Genomic DNA, 23,015 nt, shown 5'->3' on the forward strand with positions numbered 1-23,015 from the left:
TGATTATTGGCTGACCACCTCCCCAAATGGGTCAGAAATTTCATTTTACCTCTTAAGGGGCTTTCCAGTATCTGGGTTTTTAAAAGCACTGGACTGGGCTTTTTGCCAAGGGGAGGTTGGTAGTGACTTATTGTCCCTGAGGGTCCTTCTCTGCACCAGCCTATCATCACCCCAGAAACTCCACCATCGGCAGTGTTTTAGTTCAGGCTGCTATAACAAAACACTACAGACTGCATGGCTTAAAAACAATAGAAATTTATTTCTCACGGTTCTGGAGGCTGGAAGTCTGAGGTTAGGATGCCAGCATGGTTGGGGGAGAGCCCTCTTCTGGGGGGCTGACTTTTTGTTGTGTCCTCACATGGTGGAGGGGGCAAGGGAGCTCTCTCAGGCCTCTTTTATAAGGGCGCAGTCCCCAAAGGCCAGATCTCCTAATACCATCACATCACGCATTCAGATTTCAACATCGGAAGCATTCAGACCAGAGCAAGCAATTTGCTGCTTCGGGTTCCTCTTTTTTTTTTTTTTAATAAATTTATTTATTTATTTACATTTTATTTTTGGCTGCATTGGATCTTCATTGCGGTGAGCGGGGGCTACTCTTTGCTGCGGTGCGCGGGTTTCTCATTGAGGTGGCTTCTCTTGTTGCAGAGCACAGGCTCTAGGCACGTGGGCTTCAGTAGTTGTGGCGCATGGGCTCAGTAGTTGTGGCTTGCGGGCTGTAGAGCGCAGGCTCAGTAGTTGTGGCACACGGGCTTAGTTGCTCCGCGGCATGTGGGATCTTCCCGGACCAGGACTCGAATCTGTGTCCCCTGCATTGGCATGTGGATTCTTAACCACTGCGCCACCAGGGAGGTCTGGGGTTCCTCTTTTAAAACATCACCAACTACTCCCCCTTTCTTCTCCCTTTCCTTCTCCCAAAGGGCTTTTCCCACTGACTTGCTGATTCTTTTAATGCCACCTTTGGACACTTTGGTTTGGCCTAAGGCTTCAGCCTCCAGATAAAACTGCTTCTAGTTCTAAGAAGAGCCAATACTGGAGACTCCATTATGAGGTCTTCCAGGGCAAGGACCATGGCTCAGTCATCTCTGTATCCCCCAGGACCTAGCAAAGGGCCTGGCACACCGTAGGTCTGCAGTGAATGCTCGTGGAATTGGCAAGTTTTATCCAGAATCAAACTAAAGTGTTTTTCCATCATCCCTGCAGCTAGGAAGGAAGGTACAGAAAAGGATTTAAAACAGGGAGGCCAAGCTCAGTCTTTCACACATTTTCACAGTCTGTCTTTTTTTCCCTCAACACTAAAGTTTGGGTTTGAAAAAATTAATTACTAAATTAATTAATTGTTAATTATTAAAGCAGTACACAAGTGAGAGAAACAAAAATAGTATATGATATCACTTATATGTGGAATTTAAAAAATAATACAAATGAATCTGTATACAAAACAGAAACAGACTCATAGACATGGAAATCAAACTTGTGGTTACCAAAGAGAAAACTTAAGGGAGGGAGGAAGGGATAATTAGGAGTATGGGATCAACAGATATAAACTACTATACATAAAATAGATAAGCAATAAGGATTTGCTGTATAACAGGGAAACAATATCCAATATCTTCTAATAACCTGTAATGGAAAATAATTTGAAAAAATACATATAACTGAATCACTTTTCTGTATACCTGAAACTAACGCAATATTGTAAACCAACTACACTTCAATAAAAAAGCAATATATAGTCAATATAGCGGTTATAGAAATACAGAAAGAAAACCAAATTATTCATAATCCTACAACCACCCAGACACTATCATTATTAAATTGTCATATTTCCTTCATGTTTTTCCTTTCTTTAAAAAAAATCCTATGGCAGATTGGGAGTGGTCTGGAACTCTGACAGGTGTGCTGGGAACATCACAGCCTGCATCCCGGCCCTCACCAGGCACCTGCTCCGGCCCCTCTTGCTCCAGCGCTGCTCCCCTCTGGGGAGAAGGTGCTGATGCCGGAGAGGGAACAGAACCTGCTAGAGCCTGACCCTCAGGGCTTCTGCTCCAGCAATTTGGGATTTGACCGCACCCCGATATGGTGGTGGTGTCTACTGAGCAGAGCAGCCCCTGTTCACACCCGGCTCTGGCTCTCGCCTCTCCACCTCCAGCCCCACCTCCTACCAAGGTGATAGCTGCCAGGGTACTCTGGGGGGAGATGTGACTCATGCTCACATCAGATCCTGCTCTTCTACCAAAGCCACTGGACTGTAGAGGGACATTCCCACACAAGGACAACCCTTCAGGATCAGGATAGGCAACTGTTTCACCTAACTTCATAGAAACAGAAGAATTTGTTTCAAATGAAAGAACAAGAAAAAAACGCTGCAAAAACAACTAATGAAACAGAGATAAATAATTTGCCAGATAAAGGGCTCAAAGCATTAGTAATAAGAACGTTAACTGAACTAGGGAAAAGAATAGATGAACACAGTGAGAATTTTAACAACAAACTAGAAAATATAAAGAAGAACCAGTCAGGGACTTCCCTGGTGGTCCAGTGGCTAAGGCTCCATGCTCCCAATGCAGGGAGCCCGGGTTCGATCCCTGGTCAGGGAACTAGATCCCACATGCTGTAGCTAAGAGTTTGCATGCTGCAACTAAAAGATCCAGCATGCTGCAATGAAGATCCCGTGTGCTGTAACTAAGACCCAGAGCAGCCAAATAAATAAATAAATGTTGAAAAAAAAAAAAGAACCAGTCAGAACTGAAGAATACAAAAACTGAAGTGAAAAACGCACTAGAAGGAATTAACAGCAGACTAACAGGTCATACAGAAGAAGGCATAAGTGATCTGGAAGATAGAATAATGGAAATCACCCAATCAGAACAGCAAAAAGAAAAACAAATTTTAAAAAATGAGAACGGTTTAAGGGACATCTGGGACAACATCAAGCGTACTAACCTTCACATTATAGAGGTCCCAGAAGGAGAAGAGAGAAAGGTGTCGAAAATGTATTTAATGCAATCATGGCTGAAAACTCTGGAGCATTCATGACATGGAATATGACTCCGCGACACCAAGGAATGAACTATTGAAACATGCAACAACCTGGATGGACCTCAAGGGCATTATGCTTGGTGAAAAAAAGTCAATTCCAAAAGATTACGTACTGTGTGATTCCATTTGTAGAACATTCTTAACACGACACAACGATGGAGATGAAGACCAGATCAGTGGTTGCCAGGGGGACAGGGACAGGGGTGAGGAGGTGGGATAGGGTGGGAGTGTTTAGGAATACAAGACACGGGACAAAGCAGCTGTGATGACAGGACTATTCTGCAACTTGACTGTAATGGTGCTTACTGGAACCTCTACAGGGCATAACGTAGAACTACACACACATACACACGAATGAGTGCAATTTTTAGAAGATGGTGAAAACTGAACAAGATCTGTGGACCAGTTAGTAGTAATGCAGCAGGAGTCATGTGACTTTCCCAGTTTAGGTACTGTACTACAGGGAATTCCCTGGCGGTCCCGTGGTTAGGACTCCATGCTTCCACTGCAGGGGTCATGGGTTCAATCTCTGGTCAGGGAACTAAGATACTGTACTACAGCTATGTAAGACGTCACCACAGGGGGAATCTGGGTGAGGATACACAAGTCTCCATGCACTGTTTTTACACTTTCCTTTGAGTTTATAATTATTTCAAAATAAAAGTTTAAGTTTTCTTTTGAGGGGGTGTGGGGGGCAGTGGCTATGAGAGGCCGCTCCATCTCCCAATGTATTTAATATTTAGTGCAAAGATTCTTACCCTTCCCAGGGTGGGATGCCAAGGTTCCATTATCCTGTTTCCTGTGGCTCTGGGGAGGAGTTTGATGTAGGTGTAACCGCACAGGTGCCTACCAAGGAGGGTGGAGGGAGAGGGCTGATGCCACCATTTGTAGACAGATGGGTCAGGTATGAGAGCAAGGACCAGTTTGAATTCCCCTGAAAGCCAGCCTGCAGGCTGTCTTGAACAGGAGGGACTCTGGCCTCTGACTCCTAATACGAAAAAGTGACCTCTGTACCAAAGGGGAAAGGGGGAGGGGAGGGATGAATCAGGAGTTTGGGATTAACAGATACACACTACTATATATAGAATAGATAAGCAGTAAGAACCTACTGTACAGCACAGGGAAGTATATTCAATACCTTGTAATAACTTATAATGGAAAAGAATCTGAAAAAGTATATATATATATGCTTATATATGACTATAGAATATGACTGTTCTATAGTCACATATATATATGACTGAATCACTTTGCTGTATACCTGAAACTAACACAACATTGTAAAACAACTATACTTCAATTAAAAAGCAAACAAACAAAACAGACCTCTACTTTTCATGAATTGTGTAGTTCTCCAAGCCTTTCTGTGATTATCCTTAGAGACTATTTTAAAGGCTGCTTTGTCCAAGGACCCTTCTCCTTAGTAGATCCTAAAAATAAACTATAAACTAGTCCATTAAAAATCTATTAACACTTCTGCTGTGGGCCAAGATAGAGTAACAGGTACCAGATAAACTCCCTCACCTGAAACAACTAAAAAAACTGGACAAAAAAATATATGAAACAATGGTTTTCTAACATGGCCCACGAGCAGTGGAGGACAGTGATTCCTGAGAAGGGGAAACCAATAAGGTGAGTTTACGATGGCTCCAGCTTATTGCCTGGAGAGAGTTTCTGAGCTGCAGCAGAGGGAGGGGAGCCCAGGGAGGGCCTGGCAGACTCCTGGGGTAGAGATGGAACCAAGGAAGGAAGTTAGCAGGGCCAAGCACCAGAGAGGAGAGAGCTGCAGACAGGATCTGCAGAGGGTTCCCTCTTCAGCTGAGGAACTGAATTAGCTGATGTGTAAAGAAACTTAACTACCTGAGGCTGGGGAAAGAACCATCACCAGAATTCACTAGCGTCGGGAATACTTCATATTCCCACCAGCCACAGTGGAAAACCTCACAATTCAAGAGGGATTGGGTAAAGTACTCAGAAGTGTACTGACTCAGTAGTGGCACAAAATGAGCCCTAGAATAAAGGCTGCTTTAATCCCACCTTAGAAAGCCTCAAAACAGGCCTTGAAAGAATAAATCTATTTCCGAGTAACTTGTGGCCCAGAACAAATTTCAAGAAAATTTATAGGAATACAAAAATATCCAGCACCAGGACTTCCCTGGTGGCGCAGTGGCTGGGAGTCTGCCTGCCAATGCAGGGGACACGGGTTCGAGCCCTGGTCTGGGAAGATCCCACATGCCGCGGAGCAACTAAGCCGGTGCGTCACAGCTACTGAGCCTGCGCGTCTGGAGCCTGTGATCCACAACGGGAGAGGCCGCAACAGTGAGAGGCCCGCGCACCGCGATGAAGAGTGGCCCCCGCTTGCCGCAACTGGAGAAAGCCCTCGCACAGAAACGAAGACCCAACACAGCCAAAAATAAATAAATAAATAAATTTAAAATATATATATATATCCAGCACCAAAAAAGGTAAAATTTATGATGTCTGGCATCCAATAAGTTGTCAGACATGCAAATAAGCAAGTAAATAAGACCCAAAATGAGCAGAAAAAAACCCCAATCAATAGAAACAGACTCCAAAATGACACAGATGATAGAATTAGTAGAAAAGGGAATTAAGAGTTACTGTAACTACATTCTAGGTGTTCAGGCAGGTAGAAGAAAGGTTAAACATGGTAAGTAGAGACATGGAAGATTTTTAACGTCTTTTAAAATTTTTGGTTAAAAAATACATAAAATTTAACATCTTAACCATTTTTAAGCATACAATTGAGTGGTATTAAATACATTTACATTGTTGTGCAACCATCACCACCATCCATTCCCGTAAGTCTTTTCATCTTACAGAACGGAAACTCTGTATCCATTAAAAAATAACTTTTCATTTACCCCTCCCCCCAGCCCCTGGCAACCACACAATTTCTGTCTTTATGATTTTGGCTGCTCTAAGTATTTCATATAAGTGGAATCAAACAGTGTATGTCTTTTTGTGACTGGCTTATTTTAGTTATAATGTCCTTAAGGTTCATCTGTGTTGTAGCGTATGTCAGAATTTCCTTCCTTTTTAAGGCTGAATAATATTCCATTGTATGTATACACCACATTTTACTTATCCGTCCATCCACTGATGGACATTTGAGCTGCTTCTATGTTTTAGCAATTGTGACTAATGCTGTTTTGAACATGGGTGTACAAGTATCTCTTCCAGATCCTGCTTTCAATTCTTTTGGGTATTTTATTTTATTTTTAATAGTTTTTATTTACTTATTTATTTATTTGTTTGCACCGGGTCTTAGTTGTGGCAGGCAGGCTCCTTAGTTGTGGCTGGCAGGCTCCCCAGCTGCAGCAGACAGGCTCCTCAGTTGCAGCTCGCAGCCTCCTTAGTTGCGGCACGTGGGCTCCTTAGTTGTGGCATGCAAACTCCCAGCCGTGGCATGCATGCAGGATTCAGCTCGCCGAGCAGGGATCGAACCCGGGCCCCCCGCATTGGGAGTGCGGAGTCCCAACCACTGTGCCATCAGGGAAGTCCCTTTTTGGGTATTTTAAAAGACCCAAATCAAAATTGTAGAGATTAATACCACAACATCTAAAGTGAAAAATACCCTGGATAGGACTAACAACAGACTAGATACAGCCAATAAAAAGGTTAGTGAATTTAAAGACATAGCAATAGAAAGTATCCAAAATGAGACAGATTTAAGAGAAAAAGACTTAAAAATAATTACAAAGCATCAGTGAGCTTGGAACAACTTCAAGCTACTTTAAGTATAAGGTATAAATGGAATCCCCAAAGGAAGCAGGGGGGACAGCATAGGTGTGGAGTAATGGATTCTATTTATGACCACAGTAAGCCGCCTGGGTTTAGGATCAGGGTGTGGGGTGAGGATGGGGGTTTGAGCTGAAAGAACTCCAGGTGGAATTGAGGAATCCACAAACTGCTCCTGAATTTTTACCCAGCTACTCCTGGGCTCTCAGTAATCTCCATGGCCACCACTACACCCTGCCTCCCCCTCTAAAATGCTGGCCAAATCCCTAGCCTCATCCTTCTTAGCACAAGTTGGCTTTTCTACAAATTGGCTAAGGGCGTAGAGTTACACAGACCTGAGTTTAAATTCCAGCTTTGTCATTCACTAGCTGTGCGGTCTTTGACAAGTGTCTTAACCTCTTTGAGCCTCTGTTTCCTCCTCCATAAAATGGAGATACTAATATATATCTCATGAGGATAAACCCAGATCACGTATGTGAACATGCCTGGCATGTATTGGATGTTCAATAAATGATAGTCCTCTCCCTCTGAACTTCTGTTTCCTCATTTGTAAAAAAGAGGGAGGTGGATAAAATTTTAGGGCTTCTCAACTCTTCTATTTAAGGACACCCATGGGCATCTCTCTAGATTGTTTTAAAAGTTTGGTTCATCTGTACAGTAGAATACTATTACAGGTGTGAAAGAAAGAAAGAAAAGAAAGAAAGAAAGAAAGAAAAAGGAAGGAAGGAAGAGAAAAAGAAAGAAAGGAAGAAAGAAAGAAAGAAAGAAAAAGAAAGAAAGAAAGGAAGAAAGAAAGAAAGAAAGAAAAAGAAAGGAAGGAAGGAAGGAAATGCTTTTCAAGATTAATTAAGTAAAAAAGGAAGGTCAGGAACTGTGTATCTTACCCATTAGAATCCACGTAAAAATGGGGGGAAGAACCATACATATATGCACCATTTCAGTTTTTTCCCCTTTGCACTCAGCCCACTTCACAGTTCACAAGAGTTTGTGGGGATTTCCCTGGTGGTCCAGTGGTTGAGAGTCCGCCTTCCAATACCGGGGACACGGGTTCGATCCATGGTCAGGGAACTAAGGTCAGGGAACTTAGTTGCTGCAGGGCAACTAAGCCTGTGCGCCACAACTACTGAGCCCTCGCGCCACGACTAGAGAGAAGCCCGTGCGCCACGACGAAAGATCCCACATGCTGCAACTAAAACCCGATGCAGCCATAAATAAATAAATAAATATTTAAGAAAAAAAAAAAAAAGAGTTTGTGACCCCTGCTCTGAAGAAGCCCCATGTCCACACATGACCCAGGGCCATGTTCGCCAGGGTAGGGATTTGAGGCTCTCAGGCCTAGAAGCACTTTCAATGCCTTTGGTCTGATATTCTGGGATTCTCTAGGTCCAACAGCAGCAGAAATGCCAGAAGCTGGCATAATCTGGGGGGGAACAGGAAGTTCTGCCTGGGGGTGGGGTGGGGGGAATGCATGTCCATCTCAGGCCAGGTTTGCAAAACGGAGAAAGAGAGAATACCATTAGCTCTCTGTCTGACAAGCTGATTTTGGTGGTCCCAGGGAATGGGGACAGAATCCCTGGTACAGGGGGAAAAACTGGTATCCCTGGCCCCCTGAACTAGGTCCTTCCCCTGGAGGGTTAAGAACCCCACAGCCATGGGAGACAAGATCCCCCATATGGTTGCTATGGTGTTTGTGATGCCAAATAAACCTGTGTACCTGGAGGAAGAGGCAAGACAGGAAATACCTTTTAATGACTTGTGCCAGGAGTCAGCTTCCCGCGGCTGCCCTCTCGCCCTTGGGCCTGGTCACCGTGAGCTGGGGGGCAGAGCTGGGACTTAACTTGTGCCTGACTCTCTAACTCCTAGCTGGAGTTTGGCACAGAATGTACGCTCACTACTTGTTCAGTGAGTGACTTAACTGAGGACCTGAAGTCATTCTCGATTTCTTCCTCTCCATCGTCATTCAATCCCTCATTCCTGTCAATTCTTCCCTGAATGCCCCGGACTGACCTTGCTATTTATTGCATGGGAAGCAGTCTGGGTAGTGGTTAAGAGCACGGGTTCTGAAGTTGAGTTTTCTGGACTTGAATCTTGGCTCCTCCACCTAACTAAGCTGCAAGGAGGCCTCAGGAAAGTCTTCTTCTCTCCAAGCCTCCAGGCTTTTGCTAATATGTTTCCCTTTGCCAAGAATGCCCTCTCCTACCACTCCCTGCCTGGTGCGTGGAAACCATTCTCATCCTCCGAGGTCCAGCCCACTGGTCAGTCTTTCTGAAGGCTGCCCTGAGTCCCTGGGCAGAAAGCATCTCTCTCCTGCTCTAAAAGCTGTTGTTCAGACTCTCTAAACTAGCAGTTGTGATATGGTAATAACCTATGTCACATTCATCAGTGTATTCACTCATTTTTTTTTTTTTTTTGCTTTTTTAAACTGCTTTATTAATGTCACAATGTATAAAGAACATCTCTCCATGCAATAGGTAAAACTCTCCTGCTGACAGAAACTTACAGATTGGGTCAGAAACACAACATTCAATTAGAAGCTGGTAATAGGAGACCCATAAGAAACAAGTAACACCAAAAGGTTTACAACAAAGGTACGTCACAAACATGTTAAGTTTAGGAAGCAGGTGTGTCTCTCTACTAACTTCAGGGAAAACATCAGGATTCAAGGCATAAGGCAGAACTCATCATGATGGTCATGGTGAGGGGGGTCAGTGCTAACTGCCCGCAGACTATGACTCAGCTGCTTTTCCCTCAGCTTTTCCATCAACTGCCTCACCTCCTCCCCAACCCTTTCCATATTCTCTTCTCTCATCCTTGCCTGTGGCTCTTCAAGCCTCTGAGTCATGTCCCATCTATACTGCAGGATGGGCTGCCTAACACGGAACCTCCTACTATTTCCTCTAGGTACACAATATTCACCAGCTTCCAAAGGGAGGGCGAAAGGCTCTCCTTTATTAGCATCCTGCCCCTTTTCATCCTTGTTTTCATTCTCCTGGTTGGCATTTTCCATGTAGAGATTTTTTACTGCTTGTTCCTCTTTGGACGCCGTTGCTCCTGGGCCTATCCTCGCTGTCTCCTGCTCCTCCCGATTCTTGCTGCAAGTGTGCTGCCGCGACACTTCGACTCGCAGACCTGCTGCCCCCGCGCCTCTTACTCTTGGGGGTCGACCTCGGCCCGCACTCCCTCAGGGCCACCGGGAGCAGGGACCTCCCCCTGCCCCCCGTGTCACTTGTCCAAGCACCGGCTTGGGCCCCGACGCTCTCCTTTCTTTGTGTGTTCCTCTCACTCATTTTTTAAAGCAAGTATTATTAAACACCTACTATGTGCCAGGCACTGTTCTACATACTGGGGAACGAGAGCAACAAAACCTCTGCCCCCAGGGGCTGGCATTCTGCTTCCCCCATGGTCTGAGAGGCAGCTGTGTTGCAGTACTGCTGGGCTGCCCCCCGCAGGATGCAAGCCCTGTGCTTTCCCAGCCTCACGACAGAAGAAAGAGCCTGGAGTCAGTGACAGAGATATCAATGGTTTAATGGATGGGGATGGGGGTCTTACGTGTCTGAAGCAAGGTTCTGGAGCGCTGCCCCACCATGTGTGGCAGACGTGGCAGCAAGCTTTGGTATGGGAGGGGGAAGGCTACCAGTTATAGAGGGAGTTGAGATCAGGTTGGCTCATCAGTTACCAGGGAAACCAGCAGAGGGGCACACCCCTTTAGCAAACCATCATAGTGGAGATGGTTCTGATCTAAATATTAGAACAATCACTAGCTGGGATGGGGGGCAAGTACATAGGAAATTACTGATGAGGCTCTATGATTAAGAGGGCAGGTCAGGCATGTGAACAGGGTGTAGGTGAAGCAGAGACTGGTGGAGCAAGGGATGTACAGAGAGCAAGAGCACAGCCATCTTGGGTGGCCTGATCACACAAGTACAAAACAACTGGTCTTGGAGTCAGGAGGGCTGGGTTCTATTGGTCCTGGTCTTCCACAGCTGTGAGATCCTGGGCACGTTTGCTACCCTCTCGGAGCCTCAGCATTTTTACCTCTAAAATGGGCTTCATGATACTGATTTCAGTTGGATGTTGTAAGGATTAGTTGTATGAATATGAAGTGCCTAGATGGTGCTGGCACACAGTAGGTCCTCAGTGAAGGACTGACCAGAACGGGACAAGAGCTTGCTGAGCACCAACCCTGTGCCAGGCCCAGGCCGGTGGTGCAATGGCTACCCAAGTGCTGGCCCAGCCCCCAGGAAGCTTCTGGGTCGAAACCTACACCAAGGACCCTCTAAGAGGTTTGGGAGGCACTACTGATATTCTCTAGGCATTGGAGGTAGGCAGGGATGCTGAACATCTTCAATGCATGGATTTTCCCGCCCAATAGAGAGAGCGTTGCCCAATAAAATGCCCCATCTCTGAGAAACACTTGCTAGAACCATTCAAGGCAGAGGTTGCAGACTCAGTGCCTCCTGGGACCAGGCAGGTGAAATGCATCATTTGTCTTCCTGCAACACAGACAGTTTGTTTAAAATTAAACATATAGAAATGAGCTCTTGTTCACAAAGATACTTCCATTTTTCTTGAAACATCCATCTCTCATTGGCTTTTTTTTTTTTTTTTTTTTTTTATATTTGGCTGTGTTGGGTGTTCGTTGCAGCGCGCAGGCTTCCTCTAGTTGCAGAGAGCAGGAGCTACTCTTCGTTGCAGTGCGGGGGCTTCTTATTGCAGTGGCTTCTCTCGTTGTGGAGCACGGGCTGTAGGCGCGTGGGCTTCCGTAGTTGCGGCACGTGGGCTCAGTAGTTGTGGCTCACGGGCTCTAGAGCTCAGGCTCAGTAGTTGTGGCGCACGGGCTTAGTTGCTCCGTGGCATGTGGGATCTTCCTGGACCAGGGCTCGAACCCGTGTCCCCTGCATTGGCAGGCGGATTCTCAACCACTGCGCCACCAGGGAAGCCCCTCTCATTGGCTTTTGTTTTCTTACATTTGATAGAAATTGGGGCATAGAGAAATATTTACTTTCCTGTGAAGACAACCTCGAGAACAGGGTGAAAGGATAAAAAGTCACAAGACCACATACAGGATCTATTCCAGGTGTCACACCTGGTTCTTTAAGGTGTTTCAAATTTCTCAAGATTGTAATCTGGGCCAAACCCAGACCTTCTGAGCGTTGAATTTAGCCCATGGGTCCCAGTTTTTGTTCTCTATTTGGGTTTTCTACTTCTGACCTTTTATTTCCCATCAGAGCCCAGCCTTCACCCAGGTGGGAAAGATGGACATGGCAGGGAGGGGAAGGGAAGGGAAGGAAAGGCCTCATCTGGGGGTAATATCCATCAGGTTCACCAAGAAGACGGAAAGAGCAAGGTCAAGGTCATGGAGAGAAAGAACAAGATGCAGTACTGAGGTGACGGACTCACAGCCATGACCAGCACGGAGGGGCCTAGAATTCCTGGGGGACAAACCCATTCAGGGTGATCCTGTCCAGGGTGAGGCGCTCTCCTCTCCCCTGCCTTTCAGTTCCCCTCCCCCATCCTTCTCCCTGCCCTCCCCCCTTTTCCATCTTCCTTTCCAGTTCTTCCTCCCACCTTCCCTCTTCCGCAGGGGTTCATGGGAAGAACTGGACCCAGGCTCAGATGGTGCCACAGCTGGGGGACCTTGGGCACGCCACCTGACCGCTCTGTGCCTCAGCTTGCTCCCTGAGAGAGTGGGGAGTGTCACAGCCCCTCCCTCACTGAGAACTTGACCCTGAGCCATGGTACCAGGAGACCTGAGTTCTGGTTCCAGCTCTGTCTCTGACTGGCTGGGGGGCCTCGGACAAACCACATACCTCTGGGCTTCATTCCTTCTTTATTAAAAAAAAATTTTTTTAATGTGGGCAGAAGTTAGACTAGGTAATATAGGAATCTCTTTCAAGCTCTGACCTTCTGAGGTCAATTCTGTGAGCTCTGAATTCAATTTCTAGTCATTTCCACCCAGTCTCTGGGAGAACTCAAGCTCCTAGGTGGCCCAGTCTTTCCCTGCCTATAAAAAGCAGTTCTGATGAACTCATTTGCCCTCCAGCAGTGAATGACTGTGTTATTTCTCCAGAGACAACATCTGACTGGGATCTGGGATTTGAGTCAGAACCTGGTTTGGGGATTTAGGGTCAGTTAGTGAATCTCTATGCAGTTGAGACTTTAACTGGGAGAAGCAGTTGTTGGTGGCCACGGTGGCAGAGAAAGCCAGTCTTGAGGGAGAGAGAGAGACAGAAACAGAAAGAGGAACACAGCAGACCTACAGGGAGGAGCAGAGAGAAGAATCCCCATTTCAAGCTCTTGAAATCTGAGACACCCCTGAGTCTTTGTAATGGATTCTCCCCACTTTTTTTTCTTTTCTATTAAACTCCAGTTAATTTCTGTTCCTTGTCACCAAAGGTTTCTAACCCACATAGGTTAAAACACAGAGGTTTGGTTTATTATATTTCTGAAAAGCTGAGTTTGTTTTTAGTAGAAAAAAAGAGAAAGCTAAACAAGGACGGACACACTCCCCCCCCCAACAACAAGAACAAACTGAAAGGAAAACAACCGTCAGTTATTAATTTGACAGATGTTTCTTGAGCACCTGCACTATGCCAAGCATTGTGTCCAGTGCCTCATACACACACATTACTTTAATGTGTGGGTAATGTTTTTCTCATTTCAGCGGGCATTGAGGCACAGAGAGGTTAAGGGACTCCTGCAATGACACACAGCTGGTGAGCAGCAGAGACACCGTGAGTCAGGGCTTGGTGAGATGACAAGAAGCTGGGTCTTACCTGTGTCAGCACAGCTCAAAAGTGAAGAGATCTCCTGGGTGGGGACCCATTTGGCCCAGAGAGTGTAGCAAGCCTGAAAGATCACACCCCATCATGACTCAGTTATTCTGGCTACAAAAGAACACAGCAATCTTTCCAGTTTGAAGCACGGAGGGATAGATTGGAGAGGAAAATCTTCCAAAATGCGAAACACTTGGAATCCCTCAGTATCTCTCATTTTCCATCTTCTCAAGATTTCTCCTGTAAAAAGCCTTACTGGGTTCAGTAAAAATGATTCCTCTCCTAGATCCATGGAGGAGGTTAGAGGGGGTAGGAGAGGAAGACGCAGTACCCAAATCAGGTTGGAAACAAGAGTTTACTTTGCAGTTGCATCATCTTTGTTTTGGCTGCACCGCAAAATTGCAGGATCTTAGTTCCCCGACCAGGGATGGAACCCGGGCCTGTGACTAAAAGTGCCGAGTCCTAACCACTGGACCGCCAGGGAATTCCCTGCGTCATCTTAATATAAAAATTTCTTTGAAATCCATAAAAAGAGGCCCTGTCAATAGGCAATAAACCAAGAAAGAATAGTCAACATTTCTAAGAATCAAAGAAATGCAGATTAAAGCAGCATACTACTTTTTACCTTCTGGGTTTTCAAGCATCAGGAAAAGTATAAAGACCATCGCTGGAGAAAGACGTGGGGAGATGGGTTCTCTCATACTTGCTTGGTGGGAATTTCAGTTGACGGAAACTTTCTGCAGGGCATTTTGGGAATATGACTCTAAAGCCTTAAAATGTGTATCCTTTTGACTCAGTAATTCAATTCTAGGTATTTATTGAAAGGAAATATAATCACAGGGGTATTCTTTCTAGGATTATTTACAATAGTGGGAGGGTCTCTGGGGTGGGCTGAGGCTGCCAGGGTGCTCAGGGCACCCATGGGGTTTGGGGTAGCTGCTATTTATCCACCGGAGGAGAAATATCTCCATAGTTCTCCAACTGGTTCTGCCATATTGCCCATCTGTAATGCCAGTTTTAAAAACTAATTTTTTTTTTAAGGTTTGCCTCTGCTTCTCGTAAAGTTGGACCTGGGGGCTGGGGCTTTGGTTCTTGCTCTTCTGCTTGAGCACAGGTCCTGGGGCATGACTGTGCCATTGCTCTGATGGGAAAAGGAATGTGTGTTTGTGTATTCCTGTGTTTTAAGCATTTCTCAATTTTAATTTTCAATATGGCAAATACTGAAAAGAAATAACCCACATAAACAAAATGTCTGTAGGGTCCTTAACAATGCTCCTGAGACCAAGGAGTTTGAGAATCGCTAATCCAAACAGATGGATGTCAGGGCCACTTTCAAGATATAAAAGGTGGGGTGCACGGATTGCCCAGTGTCACCAGCTAATGAGGAACGAAGCCTGCATTCGCATCTAGGATCGTCTGACCTCTGAATCCTCTCTTTCCCGCTATTCACCCGGCAGATCAATGTAATGACTCGTGTCTGTGTGTTTCCTGGTGGGGACCCAGGTGCCTTCCCCGCAGCATCCTAGCTTCTGGCCCAGGGCCCAGCACTAATTGGGAGATAAATGAATGTTTGTTGACTGAATAAATGAATGACCCATTCCAAGCATATCTAATTGAAATTCTCCCTGGGAGTGAAAGATTAACCAAACTCTCTCCCTACACCCTCAGCGCTGCTTCTCCGGCCCCGTTCTTTGGCCTCAAACTTCCTGCAGTAGCCACCAGGGTTAAAAAGCCCTGGGACCAGCAGATGTTTCAGACAGAAGGTTGAACAGAATAAGTCCCAGTACTCAGGGAGCTCCTGAACTAGCAAGTGAGAGAGGCCCCAAATATGTAGTGACATGAGTGACAAATCTTACTGACAAGAGAGGGAGCGTGGAAAGTCTGTAGGGGCAGGGAGGAAGGGTCCCAACCTGGCGGTTCACGGGTGGGGGAGGTCAGGGATGCTTCATTTCTAAGCTGGACTGAAAGTAGAGCAGCGTTTGGCCAGATGAAGAGGTGGAGAAGACTGTTTCAAGCAGAGGAAGAGCATGTTGGAAGACCCAGAGGAGAGAGAGCTTGTGGACCCCCAGAGACAGGAAAGAAGATGGTCTGGAGAGGCGGGTCCCGACCACACAGGGCCACAAAGACCATGACCAGAGCTTAGGCAGAGGAGAGCTGTATAAGCTCGGACTGCCATAACAAAATACCGCAGACTCAGTAACTTAAACAATAGAAATGTATTTTCTTACAGCTCTGGAGGCCAGAGGTCCAAGATCAAGGTGGCAGCAGATCCGATTTCTGGTGAGACTCTCTTCTTGGCTTGCAGATGGCCACCTTCTCCCTGGGGCCTCACGTGGCCTTTTCTCTGTGCTTGTGCTGGGGACGGGGTGGAGGCAAGCTCTCTGGTGTCTCTTCTTATAAGGACACCAATCCTATTGGATCGGGGAACCCAACCTTATGATCTCATTTAATCTTAGTTACCTCCTAAAGGTCCTATTTCCAAATAAGTCACATTGGGGGTTAGAGTTTTAACATATGAGTTTGCGGCTGGGGGGACACAGTTCAGTTCATAGTAGATGCCATTGAAGGTTTTAGGCAGGGAGGTGCTAGGGTGAGACTAGCCTTCGGGGAGCTTTCTGTGGCTTTCCTTCGGGAGGATGGGCCAGAGCAGGTGAGACTGGAAGCTATTTGAACGGATGCTCTTGTCCAGAGGTGAGAAGTGCTGCCTGGATCAGAGGAATGGCATTTAGGATGGAGAAGGGGCAGCTGTTTGGTGAACTTGAATCCACAGGACTTGAAGTGGGGGTGAGGGAGGGGGAGAAGCCAAGGATGACAGTCAGGTTTCCAGCCTGGGTGATAGGTGGCTGCAGGGCCAGCTTTACGGGCATGTGACCTGCACAGCCCCATACTCAGAAGGGCCCAGTGCTGGTTTAATACCCTGCTGCCGTAGTCCTGAAGTTATTAATACTTTTTAAACAAGGGGCCTTGCATTTTTATTTTGCACTGGGCCCTGCCAATTAGGTAGCCAGTCTGTGTGGGTGGGGATTTGTGGACCAAGATGGGGAGTCTGGAGAAGGAGGAGTTTGGGGAAGAAGATGCAGAGTTCAGAGTGAGCCCTTTCTCCTACCAACGTTCAGAAGCTTTCCAGTCTTTTCTGCAGGAATCTTTTCCTTGGGCAGCAGGAATAGGGGGACAGTGTCCTCTGGGGGGCTTTCTCCCGTAGAGACCTTTCTCCTGAGGGGTTGCCTGGCCAGGGGGAAGCCCCTCTTTTCAACCTCCTTCTCTGAGGTCTTGTCCGTGTCCTCCAAAGGGATCCTCTGGGCTCTCCCTTCCTTCTCACGAGGCACCTCTTCTCCCCACGGATCACTGGATGGGAGCAGTGAGGGAGCTGGCCTTGTAGTCCCAGGAGGACGCCCGTCCACGCTGTGACCTCTCTCTTGAGTTGATTGGATGACACCAGCTTATCTCTGCCAAGCAACCTCTCCTAATCCACACCCCACCGCTACTAGCAGTTGAGGGCAAGGGCTTTAGAGCCTCTGAGTGTGCAAATCAGGTGCTGAATTTATTCCCTTCAGCACTTTGGAAAGCCTCACTTGCCTTATCTGTAGGGTGATCACATACTTTATTGACTTCTGAGAATGAAAAGGGAGAGTGAGAATGAAATACTCACTATGCTGGGACAATACATGTAAACTGGCACTGTCCCATGTAAAGGGGAAATACGGTCCCTCTACTTATATGTAAAATGAGATTTCGTGGAAGCAGACACAGAAACCAGGGAGCACAAAGTAAGTGCGCAATGAACAGCACCTATTATCATTTCTACCCTCTGCATTCATTCTCAACTCATGTTCAAATCTCATTTGCTCATCAGTCAATTACTGACCACCCACCGCGTGTCAGTCGTGCAGTGCTGGTGCCCCTGATGTGAAGATGTACTGCTTATTCATCTATTCAGCCAGTATTTCGTGAGCAGCTCATATATGCCAGGCCCTGGGCTGGGTTCTGGGCACCCAAACATGAGTGACACCCCTTGCCCTCCTGGGGCTTGCAGTCTTGTAAGGTGTAGTGGGTTGAATAGTGTCTCCCCCAAAATTCATGTCCACCTGGAACCTCAGAATGTGACCTTATTTGGGTCTTTGCAGATGTAATTAAGATAAGGATGGAGTGAGATCAGACTGGACTAGGGAGGGCCCTAAACCCAATGAGAATGTCCTTGTAAAAGACAAAACAGGACTGAGAAAGACACAGAGGAAAAGGCCTTGTGGAGGCAGCAGAGACTGGAGGGCAGTCACCCTTCCCAGGGACACCAAGGATTTTGCTGGCAGCCCCCAGACACCAGGAGAAAGTCATGGAATGGGGTCTCCCACAGAATCTTCAGAAGGAACCGACTCTGCAAACACCTTGCATTTGGACTTCTGGCCTCCAGAACTACAAGAGAAGAAATTTCTGGTGTTTTAAAGCACCAAGTTTGTGGTACTTTGTTATGACAGCAGCCCTAAGAAAATAATACATAGGGGATACAGATGCTTTCTATGTGGATAAATAAAGAATTACCCACTAGTAGCTACCTGTGGGAGAGGGGGTGACTGGGAGGTGTGAGAAGGGGGCTTCTGGGGAAGCTGGTCATATTTGTTTCTTTCAGCGCGACATGCAGGATCCTAGTTACCAGATCAGGGATTGAACCTGTGCCCCCTTCAGTGGAGGCGTGGAGTCTTAACCACTAGATTGCCAGGGAAGTCCCTCATTTTTGTTTCTTGATCTGGGCTCAGGTTATGCTGGTGTGTTCATTTTTTAATTTTTTTAAATTTCTTTTTTTGGCCGCGCTGCACAGCTTGTGGGATCTTAGTTCCCGGACCAGGGATTGAACCCAAGCCCAGGCAGTGAAAGCGCCGAGTCCTAACCACTGGACCGCCAAGGAATTCCCTATGCTGGTGTGTTCATTTTGTGACAATGCATTGAACCGTACACTTAGGATTTGTGTGCTTTTGTGTGTGTTTATTATACTTCAAGAAAAGGTTAAAAAGATAAATTGCACAGATCGATACATTACTATGGATTATAGTAAATGCTTTGAAACAAAACTCCAGGGTTATTGCAGACACTGGGTTTCTTCCCATGTTCCCTGGTTTTACATGCTCCTGGGGGTTTAAAACAAAACTGTGAACTTTGCCTTTAAGTTTGGGGGAGGAAAATTCTGTGTAAATAATTCAACTTCGGGGCTTCCCTGGTGGCGCAGTGGTTAAGAATCCACCTGCCAATGCAGGGAACACGGATTTGAGCCCTGGTCCGGGAAGATCCCACATGCCTCGGAGCAACTAAGCCTGTGCGCCACAACTACTGAGCCTGCGCTCTAGAGCCCGCGAGCCACAACTACTGAGCTCGCGTGCCACAACTACTGAAGCCTGTGCACCTAGAGCCCGTGCTCTGCAACAAGAGAAGCCACCGCAATGAGAAGCCCGCGCACCCCAACGAAGAGTAGCCCCTGCTTGCGGCGACTAGAGAAAGCCTGCGCACAGCAATGAAGACCCAATGCAGTCAAAAATAAATAAATAAAATAAACTTATATAAAAAAAATAATTCAACTTCATTTATTCAACATGTGCTATCTGATCTGTTAAATTCCTCCCTCACTTCTGGGAGTCCATCTGAAAAAAGGAGATTTGCTTGTTGCTTTTTTTTTTTTTTTAAAGTAAATGTTTTACATATATTCATAATAATTGTAACAATAACAACAACTCACATTTACTGAGCACTTTGTTTTAGACACCTAACAGATATTATTTCATTTCACTCTCACTATAGTCCTATGAGGAAGTTTTTATTGTATCCCAATTTACAGAAAAGAAAGTAGAGGCTCAGAGAAGTAAAGGAACTTGCCCAAGTCCACACAGCTGGCTTTTACAACATTGCCCTATAATGCTGCCATTAGCTATAGAGTGAAAAACCCTGATTCCTGGAAACATCCACACACCATCCCCCTCCTCTTTATGCTCCAGTTTTACTAAATGATTGCTGCTCTGAACCTACCACGGTGTTTCATGCCGCCTTTGCACATGCTCTTCTCTCTATCTGAAGTGTTCTTTCCACTTCTTTGCCTGGCAAACTCTTATTCATCCTTCAAGACCCTGCTCAGGTTACAAACATTCATTCTCTTTTAGGACAGCTTTCAGTCAAATCTGTCCTAAGGTATATCCTTCCCTCCTCTGTGCCTTGTAGAAGCACTATCACTGAACCCACCACTTGCTAGCGTGGGTATTTGTGTAAGTGTCTGTCTCCAACCCAACTGAGAGCTCTCTGTGGCCTCTTTTTCTATCCCAGCACGGGGCCTGGCACCAATAAGTGATCAGAAAATGCTGAGCTGAACCAACTGCAGCGAGGCTAAGAAGATTATCACCCCTAATGACACAGCAATGTGAAAAATGCTCCTGACCAGACAATACAAGTATGTGGCAAAGTGGTTAGGGACACCTGCTGTGGAGCCAGACTGTCTGGGTTCAAATCCCAGCTCCACTCCTTACTAGCTGTGTGCCCTGCTGTGCCTAAGACTCCTTGTCTTTATTACAAAACAGGCACAACCTTGTATGAGGATTAAATGATTAATGCAGGCAAAGTGCTAAGAGTGTAGCTGGCACATAGGAAGTGCTCCATAAAGATGAGGTATTAATGTTAGTGAGGGGCAGACTGTGAGAGGGTGACTCCTCACTGTTTATATTGGTAGTGGTGTCACCTACCGAGCTATGCCCCGGAAAATATGTAATCCTCACAGCAAACTCTGAAATGGTGGCTATTATTATGCCCCTTTCCAGATGAGGGGGCTGAGGCTCACGTGCCTCTTGCAGATGACCAGTGGCATCTGTCTGACTCCGCCGCTTTCTCCCCGCTGTCACTATCCCTAAGTCCTACTTCCAGATCAGGTGTGGGAATGGGGGCTGGGGGGCAGTTTTCTATTTCCGTTACCACTGTTCCCAGGGAGGCTGCAGGTAACAGCCTCAAGGGCAGTACCTGGCCAGGTGCTGGTGGGGTGGCCTGGCCCGCTGCCCCGGGATGGGCTGCTTAGCCTCCTCGGTTTCCCCAGGAGGGGTTGGGCAAAGAGGGGACCAGCCATCTGGGTTGGGGTTTGGGGAGGAAGGGGGACACACTGCTTGCCTTCTCCAGGCTTTCTCTCCCAGTTGCCTTTCAGGGAAGCCAGCCCAGCACAGAGGTGCTGTCTCAGAGCCCCCGGATGTAGCCCCCACTGTGAAACTCCAGGAGACGTCATCGCAGAGGGGACTACAAGTGACCTGGTGGCCCCCTGCCACCACCCTGTGTGAGTCCTTCCTGGGTCCCTTCCCCTCACACCCTCACAACAAACCTGGCCTCCCCAGCCGGTGCCCAGACTCATGGCCCTCATTCATTCACTCACTCATTTGTTCAACAAGTGTTTACCTAATGCCAGGACCACATGTGAGGTTTTGTGTTAAGTGCTGAGGATACAGCAGGAATCAAGACAGTTATCTGGACCTTCACAGGCTGGCGAATAGGGTGGAAAGATGGATATTAAGCAGGCCCAGTGGAAGCTGGTTTGATATAACTCCAGTTAACCCACGGGAAGATTAGCCGTCGCTCTCCATTCTCTCAGTAAAACTCAGAGCCTGGACCTCAGGAGGCACTGAGTATTCAAGGCTAGTGGGTCTCTCTGCAATCTGCCCCACATGTCTATTTTTTGTCTAGAGTTTTTTGGTACCTGCCCACTACCAATCCCCATTGGGTCAGAGGCAAATTTGCATTTACTGAGTAAATACAAAGAGTTAAACACTAACACACAGGATGAGTGCTTGGCAGGAGAAGCATTGCATGTGTGTAACATGGGGATCTGACCCTGTTTTAGCAATGCGGGAGGGCTTCCCAGAGGAGGTGACTTTTAAGCTGAGTTGGGAAGTGTGACTAGGAGTCGGCCCAGGGATGTGGGGGACAAGAAGCCTTTCTGGCCCCTCACCAATCCCAGCTTGCTCAGCCACAGTCAACAACTCATGCCCCAGGGCTGTCACCAAGGTGTGAAAACAGACTCTCAGACACTCTCCCTCCCTGCCACATATACATTCATATGCACAACGGCAAGATCCCCCAGCAGCTTTGCTCCCCGCTCCTAGCCTGATGTCTGGGTAGCCCATCTGCTTTCCATCAATCCCTTTCTCCTGGAGTCACATTTCCTGTTTTCAGATTCCAGCTAAAATACTCACTTGCGTGTAACCTTGGGCACGTTACTCCAATCCCCTGATACTGCTCCTCAGCTGTAAATGAAGGTAATAATCCTTCCTGCCTCTCAGGATCATTGAGAGGGTTAAGGGTGATATCCCCGAAAAGCACCTACCTCGTGCAGGTCCCTTAATAGTGGTAGCTCAGCCTAGGGTCCTTGCTGTCATCACCGCTGACCTTGGCCTTGCTCTGGCCCCGCGCTTCTGCCTCCTGCAATGCCCCTGCCTCTGCCTCTCCTCCTAGCTCACTGCTCCCCGACCACCACTTCTACTGAGCTTCCCTTCTTTTTCTCCCTTTCCTACTTCCTGAAGCTGAGACCCAGAATACCTGAGGGGCTGCGGAAGGAGAAAGGGCAGCCACTTCTCAAAGAGAAATGCCGCCTGGCTTAGATTCCCAAGCAGGGAGGGGGGAGGGACTTCTGCCCAGACAGAGAACCTAGAAAACCCGTGCGAATCCTGAGGTAGCCTCTGCAAGGCATAATCCCGCAGAGACAAAGCTGGGTCGGTCAGGTCACTACCTGACCTGTTTTCCATCTGTGAACCAGAAAGAGAGGGGATTGACCTAGATGCCCCTAGATGCCCTCAGGGGACACGCTGGGGGCTAAGTCCACACCGGGGGCAGGTGGAATGTGGAGTGCATCTCACTGACATGCATTTGAATCCTGGGTCTTCCTTTACTTCTCTGAGTCATCTTGGAGAAGTCACTTCTCCTCTCTGAGCCCTGGTCTCCTTATTGGTAAATTGAAGCCAGACAACAATCCCTGCCCACTAGCCCCCCAGGGCTGTAGGGAGGAAACCGCTTTGAGAAGAGGGGCAGAAAAAGAGAACTGTGTTGGGAATGAGCGCCTTCCCCTTGCGGCCTAGCTCCACACCTTAGCCAGCAGATGGAGCCATCGCAGCACCAGTGTCTCGGCCCCTCGCCTCCCTACACTGGGCTCCCAGGTCCCATCTGCACTGCTTGCCTATGCTTGGATGGGGATGTTTGCTGTGTGCGACAAAACTTGGTCTAGAATGTTCATTGGGAGCCAAACTTTGGAGCTGACAGAGCCGGACTGGACTGATTCTAGTCCTTTAATAAAGGCAATGTGACTTTGGGTAACTGGCTTAACTTCTCTGAACCTCAGTTTCTCCATCTGTAAGATGAGGATGGTATCTTTCCTTCTGGGGTTGTCTGGAGGATTGATTCCATCTAGGATGAAAGGTTCGTGTTGCAGCACCT

At 47.1% G+C, this 23,015-nt stretch overlaps 1 protein-coding gene across 1 annotated transcript; it reads right to left on the reverse strand.

Moving 5' to 3' along the window:
• Positions 1-9,428: 9,428 nt before the first annotated feature.
• Positions 9,429-10,319, reverse strand: LOC309655839 (protein BEX1). Its single transcript, XM_082451624.1, has one exon. The coding sequence runs from the start codon at positions 9,809-9,811 to the stop codon at positions 9,464-9,466; it is 348 nt and encodes a 115-aa protein (XP_082307750.1). The 5' UTR covers positions 9,812-10,319; the 3' UTR covers positions 9,429-9,463.
• Between the last annotated feature and the right edge of the window lie 12,696 nt (positions 10,320-23,015).

The sequence above is a fragment of the Balaenoptera physalus genome (genome assembly GCF_965194825.1).
Source record: "Balaenoptera physalus genome assembly, chromosome: 1".
NCBI classification, from domain to species: Eukaryota; Metazoa; Chordata; class Mammalia; order Artiodactyla; family Balaenopteridae; genus Balaenoptera; species Balaenoptera physalus.